This window comes from Pholcus phalangioides, unplaced genomic scaffold (assembly GCF_987345545.1).
Source record: "Pholcus phalangioides strain wild (caught in Gottingen) unplaced genomic scaffold, Ppha-v1.0 ptg000015l_1, whole genome shotgun sequence".
Taxonomy (NCBI): Eukaryota; Metazoa; Arthropoda; class Arachnida; order Araneae; family Pholcidae; genus Pholcus; species Pholcus phalangioides.
Genome location: NW_028301608.1, coordinates 78249114 through 78264690, shown reverse-complemented (window position 1 = coordinate 78264690; position 15577 = coordinate 78249114). Strand labels below are relative to the sequence as shown.

The 15577-nt window shown below is 38.1% G+C and overlaps 1 protein-coding gene across 1 annotated transcript; it reads right to left on the bottom strand.

Annotated features, from left to right (window-relative positions):
- Positions 1-2838: 2838 nt before the first annotated feature.
- Positions 2839-13728, bottom strand: LOC149076742 (retinol dehydrogenase 7-like). The gene is made up of 5 exons (XM_089244381.1): positions 13374-13728; positions 10825-11037; positions 6703-6888; positions 5076-5208; positions 2839-3246 (listed from the first exon to the last, which is right to left on the bottom strand). The coding sequence occupies exons 1-5, from the start codon at positions 13606-13608 to the stop codon at positions 2940-2942; spliced, it is 1074 nt and encodes a 357-aa protein (XP_089100507.1). The 5' UTR covers positions 13609-13728; the 3' UTR covers positions 2839-2939.
- Positions 13729-15577: the final 1849 nt, after the last annotated feature.

Sequence of the window (15577 nt, the reverse complement as noted above, 5' to 3'; positions counted from 1 at the left end):
TATATACTGTGACCTCTCAAAAATCCGTGTAGTTTCTTTACATGTGATGGATGTCTTAATCGAATAAAACGATCTTACTTTGTTGTTAATTAATAATTTCCACAATATCAGCAATAATCCCGTGATTACGCTTGAATTTGGAAATGTGCATTTTTTAAAGAAAATCACGCAACTATCGGGGTTATTACTGTTAAATAATTATACTGGGGGGGGGGGGGGGGCTGTTGATCCGAACGTTTCTGAATACACATCGTTAAACTGCAAAGTATGTACATACGGCCGTTATCTCTTGTAGTCAGAGCCGTCTAAAGACCATCAAAGGGCTTCCCGGGCAATGTTGTGCTTTTTGTGAGCCCATCCCCCTAAATGGCTGCACACACGAGCCTACTAGTTTATATACTTACCCTGAAAAATTGTAACGAGATCTTATTATCTCGTGAGGTCCCCTCTGCACTTAAGGGCCCCCCCCCCGGGCCTTGCCCGGATGAGCCTATGCGTTAAAACGGTACTGCTCGTACCTTTACTTTACCTAAAATCAGGCAAACATACTCGGTTCATTGCCATAGCGAAAATTGAATACTGCCCCCTCCGCCTAAACAGATGACTTTGACGCATGTCTACTGACGGAACGAAAGTGTATTCACGAGTAGCCTTTCATCGGATTTGTCTAAGCAAATCTTTCTGTACACAGTATATATGTTTATCTACTAATTAATCAGTGAACCCCTTTAAAACTTTAAAATTAAAAAAAAATGTTTTCGTTAAGTTACGCCAACTCATCAGAAATACAGCCTAGATCGTTTAGGTAAGATGATGATTTTGAACACAGTATTAAACGTAGTAAAGATTTTTTAGGTTAATATTCGCATTTTTGTAGTCTTCGGCACAGCAGAAATCGCTAACCCCCCCTCCCCTCCCAAAATGGCATATCTTTTTCAATGAAATAGACTTGTTCCCTATTTGCAGCGGGTGAAAACTAAAGGGTATAAAAAAAACTACCCCATTGAGAAATCAACTTTACAAAATGTCTGGGCTTGTCAATGCTAGGCCTTGAAGGTAGCGAGATATCTCATCAATGCTGTCTAAAGGGTCAAGTCTCGTTTACACGAGTACGGTGACAAAGTAGTTAAGTAAATTTTAAGTCATGAAAAGTACTCAAAAAAACTATCCAAACGTAAGTGATCAAGTAGCGAATGGTCATTGGATAATACGAGGCCACGCCCACAAGCACATGTGCATAATGCCTACTGAACCGAAAAAATATACCGGTTCATATTCTTTTTCTACTTGATCACTAAATCACTAAATCACTTAAAAACTAAGTAAACGCCCCTTAACATCTGTATACATTTTAAAGTAATTGACGACTTATAAAATTTATGTAACTACTTGATTACTCAACCCGTGTAAACCGGTATAATTTGCGAATCTATAAATGGTACACGGATTATTCATGGAAGTATGAGCCGATATCGAAATGATGTCATTTATTAGAACGAACGAGCGTATTAATATAAAAATACAATGAGGGGCGATTATATGCAGATAAGGTCGATTGCATTGTCATCGAAACTGTGAATCTTTATCCTAATGTTACCTGTGTGTCGAAACTAAATTATTACGAGAAGCAATGGGAGGATATGAAAATGAACTATGGACGAATGTAATCTAGATTAAGCTCTATTATCTCTAAAATGGAATTTTTAGGCTTGGAAGAAATTCCAGCTGAATCATTGGTCGTATCTCTTTTACGACTTCTCTTGATTTCGTTCCAGTGCTTCACAGTTAGAATCAGACTTTGTATCAAATGAGTGGGGCTTCGTTATCAGCGCTTTATCCGAAAAATTAGCTGCTTCGAATATCATTACGGTAACTGGGGCTAAACAATCTGAAATGATAATCGAAAACGGAGAAAATAATATTATTAAACCAGAAAAAAATGGGGGGGGGTGGAGAGGGCACGTCATCGAAATGGCAGCAAGTTAAAGCATTAATACGTCTTTTGAACCTTGTTACAATGTTTTATGGCCTGTTTAGTCTGATTATTACAACTGATACAAAGTTTTTACACAAATGAGGTATCGTGGGATTTGGTCCATTGAGACCTACATCTGTCTAGTACATATATTTCCTGTAATTAAAATGATTTCGTTGCGAAAGAGTACAGCCAACCTTGTACCCAAAAAAGAAGTATTTTGACGCTTAAATATACCTCACATTCACAAGCACCAAAAACACCCTTATATGTTGTATGCAGGGTGTGCTATCGACTGCTCAATAATTACAAATGTGATTCCTTGCGAAAAACACACTAATGTGGAGTTATAACGCATTAAAAATTGATGACGTCACTTTCGAATCGTGCCAAATTCGTGCACCAAACATATAACTTGGCGTTTCTGAAGGTAATAACAATGCTATAACCCCGATAGTAATCAAGAAAGCTAAAGCTGTGCAAATCACTTTTTTTTCTTTTGTCCTCTCCCTTAAAAAACTGACTTAACAGTAAAGTGAAAAAAAACTACCACATTTTGGCAAATTTGGGGAAAAAATGCAAATACATCTCATTTGATTAACACTTTATAAATCTGGTGATATATTTGTTGATATAGTATGGCGAAGGGGTAACACAGGTAAACATCCCTCTATATACGAAGAAGAAAAAGCGCCAATCATGAAAAAAAATAACTGAACTTGGCTTCTAACGGGAGTGAATATTTCAGTCCATTTTCATTTAGCGGCAAACCCGCTGCATGGGGAATTTTTTTTATCGTTAGGTGTTTAGCACGTAACTGGCCGTTACAAAACTGAGACGTCACAAAATTTCAAAACGGTATAGAAACGTATTAGTGTGAGATAGTTTTCATAAACCACTCTATTTTAATTTTGTTTTCAAGATGGTACATTGCTTGCTACAATGGTTTGCACAAAAAAAGGGCTTAAATAACTATTTCGGTGTAGCAGATGTCTCTGAACGGGGCTGGCAACAGAGCGATCGACGCCCACATCAGCAGTTTATGAAAGAGGGTTCCCGGGCAGTACGAATAATTCGGTACTTCAGCTGTCACGGCATGGGTCAAATCGTTGACGACATCATCGAGATTCTGGTTAGTAGCCCAATTGAATAACTTCTGTATTCGGCATTTTGCGTTCAAATCTTTATACGCCGACTGCAATTCGCTCGAGGCGGAGTTCCATGACGTTTGTATGTAATGCTTCACGTTTTCCGGGTTGCTCAATCTGGTGCTGCAAAAAATCATGCAAAAAAAAAAAACCAACATTTTTAATCTACTAAAAAAAATAATTACAGGGAAAAAAAAGTATTCCTAATTGCTGCAAATAATACTTAACGTAGCTCTGATGATCTGGCAATCTTCAAATTAGAAATTAATCGTACATCAGTTATCTCAGTAGGCAGGCCAAAGCTTTTTAACCAGGGGCCCACAACCTTTTCAGTTTACGGGCCAGATATACGGGTTTTCTGCCGCTCGCGGGCCAGAAAGCACATATGAGTGACCATATGACCTGTAATTTACGGCATACTCCCGTAATTCTGGCAGCCCCAACTTTCTTTTTTTACTTAAAGTGTAACTTGTTTTCCCACAATATTTTTAACAAGGCTCAGTTGAATTTTTGAAATAAAGAATTAGAACATTTTCATGACTTATAAGTTACATTATTATATATGTATGACTCTATCATAATTATTTACTGGTTAGTCATACAGTACAAATACATGTATTACACATACTGTCGTTTTTTTGGTGAATTACATTTTGACTTGCAGTACCCATAATGTTTTCTGTGACTGGTGATTTTTCAGCAATTTTAGTGATAGTTGACAACTTCACTTACCTTTGGCGAATTTTTTTGGCTGTAGCTGATCTTCTGACATTTTTTTTTGGCTGTAACTGGCAACTTTACATGCCTTTGACAATTATTTCGGCTTTAATTGGCAACTTTGCTTGTCTTGATTTTTTGGTGATATAGGCCTACCGTATTTTTATGAAAGAAATATGGTCGACCTAGGTATTTATAGTGTTGTGTGTATTCAGTGTATTGATACTTTTCTACAAGAACAACTTTCGCGGGCCGGATGAAACCCTTTGGCGGATCGCATTTGGCACTTTAATATGGCCCGCTGGCTGGAGGTTGTGCACACTTGTTTTTGACGATTTGGAGAAAGTTCCCCCAAAAAATTTCCAATGCAGATCCTGGAACGATTCCGATGGTTGCGATCTTGCTGATGGATGTCTCCAACTAGCTTGTCTCCAACTTTAACAAAGTTGCTCATTGAAGCGAAATTTTCGAGTGAAGAGCAATATAATTAATTTTAAAAGAACTGATTTTTTCAATTCGTCAAACGCTCGCTCGAAGTTGAATTCAACAAAAAACGGGTTATTGTGGTCATCGTTGATTAATGGCGCCAGTCTATGGAAGAATAGTTACATATGAGGGGTTAAAAGTTGTATATTGAGTGGTGTAATTCGAATAATCCCCATTTTGAAAAAAAGAGAAGGTTTTATTAGAATTGTTTTCATATAGAATCTCATGTTGAAAATTGCGAACTATTGAAGCTGAGCCACTTGACTTTTTTTCTTTCATCATCATCATCGTGCTTCCCCAGCAATAATGACCGTGCTCCCCCCCCCCCCAGACTTCCAAGTCTATCTTCACCTATGTTCTGGGCTCAATTCAGAATTGTTGAAAATATGACTTCCACCACTTTGACTTTAACCCTCTCCTATATATGTTACTGCCAAATCCCGAAGTCGGCCACTTCGCAGCCCATTTGACCGGGCTATTGTCCGAAATTCGGGCTTTCGCCGGCCCTTATATGTTGATCCCTATATATCCGTATATCAGTAAGATATCGATATTCAGATTACTTCGATCGTTAGGGTTGCCATAGCTATGGCTAATTATAAATGACCATAATTATCACGTAAAAAATACGCCAACGCTGCCGGGTCTAATGGGCTGGTCATTTCACGAAGAAGCCAACGTCAGGCTTTGGCAGTAACATATATTCTTCATCTGGCATAAGTTGAATAACAGAAAAGCAAAATGCGTACCGATATACAAAAGGTTCTATCGTGACCACTGCTACTCCCAACTTTCTCAGCTCCATTCTAAGCGATTCGCTGAATGCGATCACGCCTTTCTTCGAAACGCAATACGTGGCCAAGCAAGGAAAACTGTATCGTCCTGAAACAAGGGGGAAAAAAATCAGATGAAATTGGTGATGTTTTGAATCTATTCATAATATTTATTTCTGGCTAATGAGCCCAGCATTTATATTTATCGTAATTTAGAAATCAGGTTCAACATCAATATGAAACGATGAAAAAGAATTATACTCAATCGTAGAATTTTTACCGTTACCCTAAAATGCAATTAACCCCTTAATCATCAGGGACGTCCAAACGCAATGTAAGAAATTAATTCCAGCTCTCTCAATTTCTTTTTACTTCTTTTCCTCTTTTTTCATCATCGTCAAGCCTCATTACAACCCTATGAACAGAAGCTGTCCCCCCCCCCAACGTTGTTTCCATGCTCCTGTTTGTGTGACCCCCCCCCCCCCCCCACATATAGGCTAATCATTAATGTATCTGTTGACTGTACATTCATAAGAGAAAGAGAAGGTGAGGGCGAATATGAAGTCTACAGCTCACTAATAATTTTTATGCTTCTATTTCTAACATTCTAACATGCAAAACAAAGAAAGAAGTTTTATCGCCGATACTTCGAATATAGATCATCCAAACTTGTTGCTGAAAGCCTCTACGCGAAGGGGGTTAATATATCCAGTATCGATGAAGGAAAATATCTGTGTGAGACTCGTAATCTCTTCATGCAAAGGCTTTTGCAAAAAAAATTGAACTATGTGCACTTGAAGTATCAGCGGTACATCTCAGAAACTGATGCCTTTCTAAGCATTTAGAAAATAGAGAGAGAAAAAAGATGGGTGTGGAAAACAGGGCAAGAAGCAAAATAATGCTGAGGTAAAGGGAAAAACTGATTCTCGTTCACAGGGTTACCTGAAATGGGGGGGGGGGGGGAAGAAAGAGACCTTGAATGTGTTTCTTCTCTCTGTTCCCAGGTAGAAATATCTTGCCCTTTGTGTACGGGGAAAATTTAAAGAATTTTTGGCGAATTTCCTGGTGAATTGTCGCGATAGCTGTTCATTGCCATAATCCTAAACGAACTTAAAAAAAAATGATGCCGCATTATTTACAATCACCAACTCTTTCTATGATTTCAAAAATTTCGCTTTGATGTAGTCGTCATCTTGCAATTGTGAAAATACATGATTGATTATGGGAATGAATAATGCATCATGATTCTTGTGATGAAAATGTTCAGTTTATTGCAATTTTTTCTCAACTATCCTTGAAAGTAACGTTGGTATATGTAGAAGCCACACGTGTTAGTTAAGGGCAGATCCCTGATCTCTCAGATGCGTATTATTATTCTTTATTTTCTTTATATACTATGGCATGAACAGTGGTATCGTTGCCTGGATACTGTGACGACTACACACGGTAATTTTTAGCGAGGGTCTGAGCACTCCAAAAGTCTCCCGCATGAAGCTCAAGACGAGCCCAAAGTCTGGAACACTTCCGACGCCACTGAGTCGTATTTTGTTTAAAAATGTCTTACGATGATACAATTTAAGATGAAATTTGACTTATGACACACCTGCTGCACTGGCCACATTTATTATCCTTCCACCTCGGCATTTTCTAACGAGAGGAAGGAATGCTTTCGTTGTGCGGATGAGGCCCACCAAGTTGATGTTCAGTTCTGCTTCGATGTTTTTCATGGACATAATCTCGAACAGCGTGTCCCTGTAAACTCCGGCGTTGTTCACCACCGCCCACAGATCTGCAAAACAAATCAAGAAAATGACGGTTTTCGTTATTGAAATAACTTTTTTTCACGTGGATGAGCTGTGGGTATTTCGATTACTCATTAAATAACAACAGTACAACTAAATATTGTCAAAGAAAGAGGGAATACTTGATTATATTTCTTCAAATTCTCTGCCGTGGATTGCAGTGATCAAACTCGGAGCAAAAACGACTTTTATTGTTTTAAAATACAGCGGAACTTCGGTTAACGAGTAAATATTTTGAACAAATTTTGACTCGGTTATGCGCTTTTTATTTTATTTTCTCGTTACCACAACGGAACTGGTGGGTTTTGTGCTTTCGCCTCACACGTGCATTTCGGGTTATATTCTTCCCTACTGTCTCCGGTAAGCGTGCCTCAGTCGGAGATTTAACACACGTGAGAGTGTGACTACAGCATGAAATCATTATACACAGAACGTAACCCCCGCGAATACGGGAAATCCACGAATAACTGAAACCATGTTATTTTTTGTATATCTCGTTTATTGAACATCATGAGAAGAGCAGGGTGACGCAAAGGGTAGAAGGGAATGTAAAAGATGGTGCAGAGAGCGATTGCTGGCGATGTTTGCTGAAAGATCTTTGTGATTTCTGTTTGCCGTTTCTTCTCTTCTTCATATCATCAAGTATGTTGGAGTATCCGAGGATGATGTCGAGCCGCTGTCCGCTATCCATACTAAGGTTTTTAACAGCTGGCTGATGCGAAGATATATGTTGGAAAGAAAGAAAATTCAACATCCCCTGCGGGACGTTCACCCGGAAAGTGAAAGGACGTGGGTTCGATTCCCCGCAGGGGCAGTTGCATTTCTATTTTTCCCAGATATATCTTCGTATTAGCCAGTTGTTAAAAACCTTTGTATGTTGGAGTATGTTGATATGGCTTCCACTACCAATTTTTCTCCATGTGAAGAACGTAACATGGAGGGATCTATGTCATGGAAATAATTTATTGCTGATTTGAACTTGCAAAGCCCTTCCGCTATGTTACTCATTTTGAACTTGTCTTCCACTTCTTCATCTGGTACCGCTTCAGTTTCTGGAGCAATCAGTTACATTAATTCCTCCTCGGTCAATGCCTCTGAATTGCTATTAATTAGCTGTTTGAATCCTTCTACATCCATATCATTGTGAACCCTTCTCTACCCACCTGTTTTGCTAACGTGACAATGTCTTTTATAATCTCTTCAGTTGGCTCTGTAGAACTAACTGGTTGTGTCCTGGAGCGCACATTGTGGCCAAAGGTTAATCCAACCCGAGGTGACTATTTCTCTCGTAAGAGCTGCCACAACTCTAGTGATGACAGTAATGGCATTAGCGAGTCATCCAAAAATAAGTCATCCTACACATGCACAACTCAAATTTTGCAAACAAAACACATGAATGACGATTTGTGTGTGGTGCTAAAATAAAGGAAAAAACCACGAATACGAAAACCACGAAAATGGATACGGGGGGGGGGGGCGACTGTATTTACGATACGAAACTAGATGTAACATAGCAGCAATGCGTATATGCACCTGAAGTTTTTTTTTAAATTCTACTTGGAAAATAACTGTGGGTTGATAAAATAACTGTGGGTTGATTTCATTATTGAACGTGATTTTAAAGGAGTTAGCTCATGAACAAGCTCCACTACTTGTGGAAGAGATTTCGTGCTTGGGGAAGACCATGGACTGGCGGTGCATGAGGATGGCATTAAAGAACTAGTGGTGAAAAATGTCTGGAAGAGATGACGGTAGATGAAGTTATGGATCTCTTTTGCACGCTCCAGCAAGAATTGATGGACGGTATCTCGTCTGAGTAAGAGAGAGAAGTAAGGAGGAGTCCCTCACATAAAATGAGATTAGAGAGATGTGTAGAATGTCTGAATCTGTGCAAAATTCTGTAGAAAAGAACCACCTAAATAAAGCTGTAGCAATGTGCAATCTCTCCAATGAACACTGCCCTTTTTTTAGGATTTCTGGGAAACGGTAAATTTCCCAGAAATCCTAAAAAAGAGGCAAAAGCGGGTGTCATTGGATAAGGTTCTTTTTTGAAAGTCGCGCAAAAAGAATACGTGTGCAAAACAACAGTGAGTCTGTAAATCGTCTTAAACGATAGTCCTCCTCCTGTCTCATCGTTTAGAGTAAGTTAATTTGTAAACATTATCGTATTTTATGTTTATTTATGGCGTTATTTACATTATGTATTATTATTATTATGGAGTTCAATTATTGATTGAATGCCGTTTTTGTTAGACATTTTTATGTGAATGACTAATTGTGGAACGAACTATCCGAGTTTCCATTATTTCTTATGAGAAAGTTTGATTCGAATAACGAGCTATTCGGATAACGAGCACGTTGGCGGAACGAATTAAGCTCGTTAACCGAAGTTCCACTTTTAACACTAGAAACCAAGCTTAAAAAATATACCTTTTTGACTTGATATAAGAATGGGAGTTCGAGCAAAAACTCTCGTAATAGCTAGAAGAAACCGGGCCCGGGTGGCAGTAACATGCTTCATTAACTGTTCTTCTTTTATGCTCAAAAACGAATGAGGAATGGGTTTGGAATGAAAGAAAGGTTAAAATCATCGAAGCGATCATATTCACACTTCAAATCCAAAACCTTAGGTCAATGGACGTCAATAAACGAACAAAATTTTGTGAATATCTCCTAAAAGAACACAACATGGGTGGAGATACGATGGTCATAGGGAGCATCGCCCCACCAAGATCTATGGTTAGTGCAGACTCTATTGAATCAAATAATTATCATTGGCTATGCTAACCTAGTGAAACATCTAGACAACTGTATCTATACAGATTCGTCTGTCTGTTCTGTATGCGGAGAAGACTCCACTTCACTATGTAGGACAATTACCCTGCATTCTTTATCCCAAGAAGGAATTACTTTGGCGATCATCAGGTGATGCTAAGTGAAGTAGCATAAATGCAGGCAGGATTTGCAACTTGGTAAATTTTCTTAATTATACTAAACACCTGAAATCATGGTGAGCGGAAATTCTCTGCTCCGATTGAAACTCTCATGTGGTTTTTTCAATAACCTCATGTTCAGTTTCTGGTCATATTACCAGGAGATCTCTGCTTCTTTTTTCCTCCCTTTCGCTCCTATCGCAGATAGGAGCAGCCTCCTCACATTTACTTATATATGGCCGGTATCGTTTGCAGGTATCTCTTAATGCCCCACTTACAGGTTCTAGTATTTTACAGAATGGTAACAGTTACCATGCCTTTTTTCCCCAACACTGTTGCAGAAACGTCTGGGAAGAAAACGCCCAAAGAAGGATTCTTCTTAACATCTACATGACCCATAATTCGTATTATACTACTTGGTGGCAGAGCAATGGGCAAAATTGTCTAAGCTCTTCCCCCTGGGGACACCAATGGTTGAAGATGATGATGATGACGACCCTTTGACTGCTGGCGTTACTTTGAAGCACCAGATAAATTTATTCATTGTGTATTACTTTTTTTTCATTTTTACCCTTTGGCTTAAAATGACTTACCAAAAAAATTTACATGATGATTATTTCATTTTTCATGATTTTGTAGATAATGGGTTAATATACAATTATACAGTACATTATTTATAGTTAATATTCAGTATACATACTGAATATTCATGATCATTATCATTGTGCCCCCCCCCCCCCCAAATCTTCAAGTCTATCTCAGCTCACGGAATATAATGAGGTAGGCCAAATTATATTTCATTAGTATGGATTTTATGAGCTGAGATAGATTTGCAGATGGAATATAATGAAGTAATTACTATACTAAATAAACTTTTATATTTTAGTAGTTTATTTTTAGTTATAGTAATAATATACAAGGAATATACTTTGATTTTTGCAAAAACAAAAAACCATTTCTGTGTGTTTAACTTTGAGCAAATCTCCTTACCTAGGTCTCCGATATTGTCTTGTACAAATTTTACAGCTTCTTCAACGCTTCGAGGATCGCTAACATCCAATGGGAAGACTCGCAAATTTTTCGAAGATGTGACAAAGAGTTCAGATCCACCATTCTTCTCAGGGTTCAGACACCCCGCGAATACACGAAACCCCATCTTATCCAGACGCCTGGCCAAAAGGTTCCCAAAGCCTGTATCGCATCCTGAAACATCAAATATTAAATTACGATTCATAATGTACGTACATTCTTCAAAATTACCATTGTCAATGTGAGAGAATAATAACGGCAACTAAATAAAACACGATGCTTGTATGGCGTACCATGTATTTATGAATCCCCGCTATGTAAGAAGCATATTCGCGCACACGTGTGCGTGGTCACACTTTATGAGTGTAAGATCACAATCAATAATTGTGATTTTGGGAAGCCTAGGCTGACCAAATTTGCTCGAGAAAAATAAGGAAATTGGGTTTCGAAATATACCGGAAAATACGGAACATTGCCAATTATCGCCAAGTAAAGTTGCCAACTCGTGCTAAAATCACAGAAAAGTCTCCTAACACGAAAAATGAAGCGCCACTTCAAATTGCAGTGAATTAAAAAAACAAAACATGACAAATACGTCACGTGAATATTCTTATTTGTATTCGTAATTATAGTAATGTAATTTCTGAGTTGTGTGAAGATGATTTTAATCGTTGATTTGAAGAATAAAATGCAGAACAAAAAGTCAAGTTGGCTTCATTGAAAATACGTGAAAAACTGGGACATTCTTGCAAAAAACTCGAGACAGCTAGAAAAACCCGGGACTACCCTGGGAAATACAGGACTTGTGGTCACCCTAGGGAAACCTCATTTACCATGTGACAAAAACTATTTTTTCATTAAATTGCCGGCCAATTCGCGAAGTCACCGGAGATTCCTGGCCAAAGTTCAATATGCTGATGTAAGAGCGTCAGTTCCGGTAGGCGCCAAATCCATTTTTGCCATGGCCAACATGTGATACATGAACATACATAGTAGCTGTATTGGATTAGCTTCATGTGACGAGAAAAAAACTCTATGTACATAACAATATAGACATATATAGTTTTCCTGTCAAATTTTGAAGAAAAGAATGATTACCGCATCGTAATTGCGATTTGATGGGTTACCATAGCTAACGTGCATTTAATTATAACGATAAAAATACGCCAACTTGCGATGACCCCGAATCATGTCTTTCGTTATTGAATTTTGGCCACGGATCTCCAGCCACCTCGCAAACTGGCTGGCCAAAGTCCGAAATTCGGACGGCCGGGTTCGAAATTAGCCAATTCGCGAAGTGGCTGATTTCGGCCTTTGGGAAAAACATGTATAATAATAATTTCAAATATTTTATGTCAGGATTTTTTTGTTTTGCATATTTGCTTCCCATATTATTAATGTTGCAGTTATAATGGCAATAACGAAGTGAAGTTTAAGGCTTTTAATAGCTACATCCAATTCAAATGAAAAAAAAATATATCAGGCAGTTCAAAAGATAATTGAAATTATCTGTCTCGAGTTGACTTCCAATCAACCCAATAAAAGTTGATAAACGTACGCGATTCACCTGAAATTGTGATCGGAAATAAATATTCTCAGTAGAAGTTACCTCATAAAGCAAATGCAAAATTTCTTATTTTAAATGTTTAAGTGGCATAAGTGGAGATACGGGGGGGGGGCGTGAGGGGCATTCCCCCCTTCCCCCAGCGACAAAGGTGAAGTCGACTGATCTAATATATATATGAATTGACATCATCATCGTGCTCCCCCCCAGCAATAATGGCCATACCCCCCCACCCAGACTTCCAAGTCTATCTCCGCCTATGTTAAGTGGTTGTGAACGAAGCAAGTCAATAAATAAACAGACACTAATGGAAATAATCGAAGAGATCATTTTAGAAAGAATTCAGAGTAAAATGGGCAGTATACGGCGATTGAAACTATCGTAATATTAACAGGGTAGCAAAACGGGCGCACTCGGTTCTGTTTGAGCAATGCCGTTACCTTGTACGGACTTATGAAATAGCCCTTTTTATACAGGGTTCATAGGTAACAGCGCACCCGGCATTTTACTTCCAATCAAAAAAATCATCCAAATAACGTGTAGAACTCAGATACGTCATTCATATTGTAAGGGATCGTACAGTTATTACAATAAAAAAAATTAACTATTTGCACGGTTCCTGTGTGACCAAAAATCCAGTTAGAAAGTTGTTGCCCTATCTTTCTTGATGCCAACGAAAAGGAAAAACCACGTTTTAAAGTGTAATATTCACTGAGATATTTGAATTCGAAAAACGGAGGGAATTTGGGTTGTTTTAACCGCTGTTTATGCTGTGTTTTTCCAAACCTTCCTCCGATTTTTGTATTCGAATATCTCAGTGAATATTTCATTCAAAAACGTGGAATTTTTTTTTGTTGAATTACGTCGTGCTTGTTATTACCAATACACCCTCTCTGTTTATAGTCTGACTGTACTTAAATAACTGCATGATAAATGATATACTTACCTGTAATTAATACGGCTTTTTTATTGGGGGAAATGGTTCTGGATATCCTCAGAGGTACCAAGTATTTTTCGGACACTACATCACATATATGACGGAGAACAAAAAACGCCGACACGAGACAGAAATAAAATCTCAATGTTTCCAGGAACCATAAGATCGCAATCGCAGCCGAGAGAACAGAAATCGATATAAGGGCAATCTCTTTGGACAAAGCATCGGCCTGTCGAAACTCCATCTGGTGATGATGTCTAATGTCCAATGTCAATGGATTGTAACGTTCCTGAAACGAAAACTTTACGAGGATTCGGAGACCTTTCCCTTCAGAACAACTCGTGGTTGTTGTGCATGTACCAACATTGCTTAATCGGCTATTTTCTCAATTTCGTTTCCCTGTTGATGATGGAATCGGTATTGGATAATAAGCTAACCTATCATCATAATTTGTTTCCTTTCCCTCGCGCTTTCCCCCCCCCCCGTCCCTCCCACATCCGATAATTAATGTAGCATCGCTAAATGAGAAGAAGGTCGAGATTCACATGAAATCTACGTTCCCCCACTACACTCATGTAGTACAATAATTGCTGTTTTGGAAATCAAAAATGGGTGTTGGTCAATTGCCCTCACACTTTTCAGAAAGAAGGTCGTTCAGGTCATTCGCATTCACCCCCAATTTTCAAGAATTACAAGTAAACCCTTCATTTATCCTTAGGGTAATCAACCTGTTGGGAGAACACATTGAAATACCATTAGATACCATTAGATTTTGACGGCATCAACGGAGCCAAAAAAAAAAAAAATTCTAGAAATTACAAAATGAAGTTTCGATTGAATGTCTTAAATATATTCCTTCACACAGTACCACTGTGAAGAATGCACGGCCTCCGTGGGCCTCCACGTCTTGCAACAGGATCCCTAGACCGGGATCTTCGGCAGGCATCAGGAAAGATTTTTCACGGGCCTTGTGTATAGTGAATTTATATAAAGTGGGAAAACAGAATTTTTCAAATATTGTCCCGAGTCCTCCACCCTTGCGGAAGATCCTTGTGACGATCCACAACCATTAATATGTATTCGGGTAAGAATCAGCGAATTAGGTAGAGAAAAATATTCAGTGTGAACACTTTTTTTCAAGTTTATTTTTCAGTGTATTTCTTAAATTCATTAATTGATAAATTAGAAATTTGCTGAAAATTATTTCACGAAAAATGAAACCACTAATTTGTCCATTTGATGAAGAAAATTTGAATTAACTTCACATGAACCAACATACATTGTGTTTCACGAATAGGGTCCGAAAATAATAAACATTAGAAGAATATTGGTTTTGTAGTGAGAGAGAGAGGCTTCTCTAAACAGAATAAAGCCAAAATACACAAAATCCGAATATCCTTACAGCCTTAAGGCTGGTTCTTCGAGGTGAAGATCTTTCCATATCAAAGCCTTTAATAAACTGCATTAAATCCATCTGAGAATTGGTATAAAGATGGAATTAACAATCTGGATCATGCATACACTAATGAACATTCAGACCAGTGTTTCTCAAAGTGTCACATATCACAAAATATCACACTCCCTAGTGGACAGTGGAATGGTACGGGGGCGGAGAAGCCATGGGTTTAGTATATATCCCTATGGGCTTACTTGAGTAAGTAGAAAAATATTTTTTTATTGAAGAAGGGGACGACGGAACAAAAAGTTTAGGAAACTATGATCTAGACCGGTGATGAGCAAACTACGTTCCTCGGGCTAGGTAAAGGCTATATCCGGCCCGTCGCAGATTTTAAAGTAATGGTATAGAAATTTTTAATTTCAGTGTTTCAAAAAAAATTCATTCAAGTGGGTGTTTAATTTTTTACATATGGAAAATATAGTTGTGGAAATTTAAATAAAAATTGATTTAGAAACCTTTGGACTCGCCCGCAAAAAAGAAGAGAAAAAGCAGAAAGGAGGAACACACCCAAATAAATATGCGTAAAGTAATTAAAATATGCTCATTTATTTTTTAATAGTTGTGGAGGATAAACCATTGCGTCTCATTTGCAATGAAATCGTGAGTGACTTGAAAGTGTACAGCACATCCCACCACTTCACTTCTAAGCAATTACTGTAATTGGTTTAATAAAGAGTTGAAAGATTATAATAGCATACAAAAAGGTTATCAATATATTTATCGCCCTTTCCAACTTTATTTGTGAATTACGCGT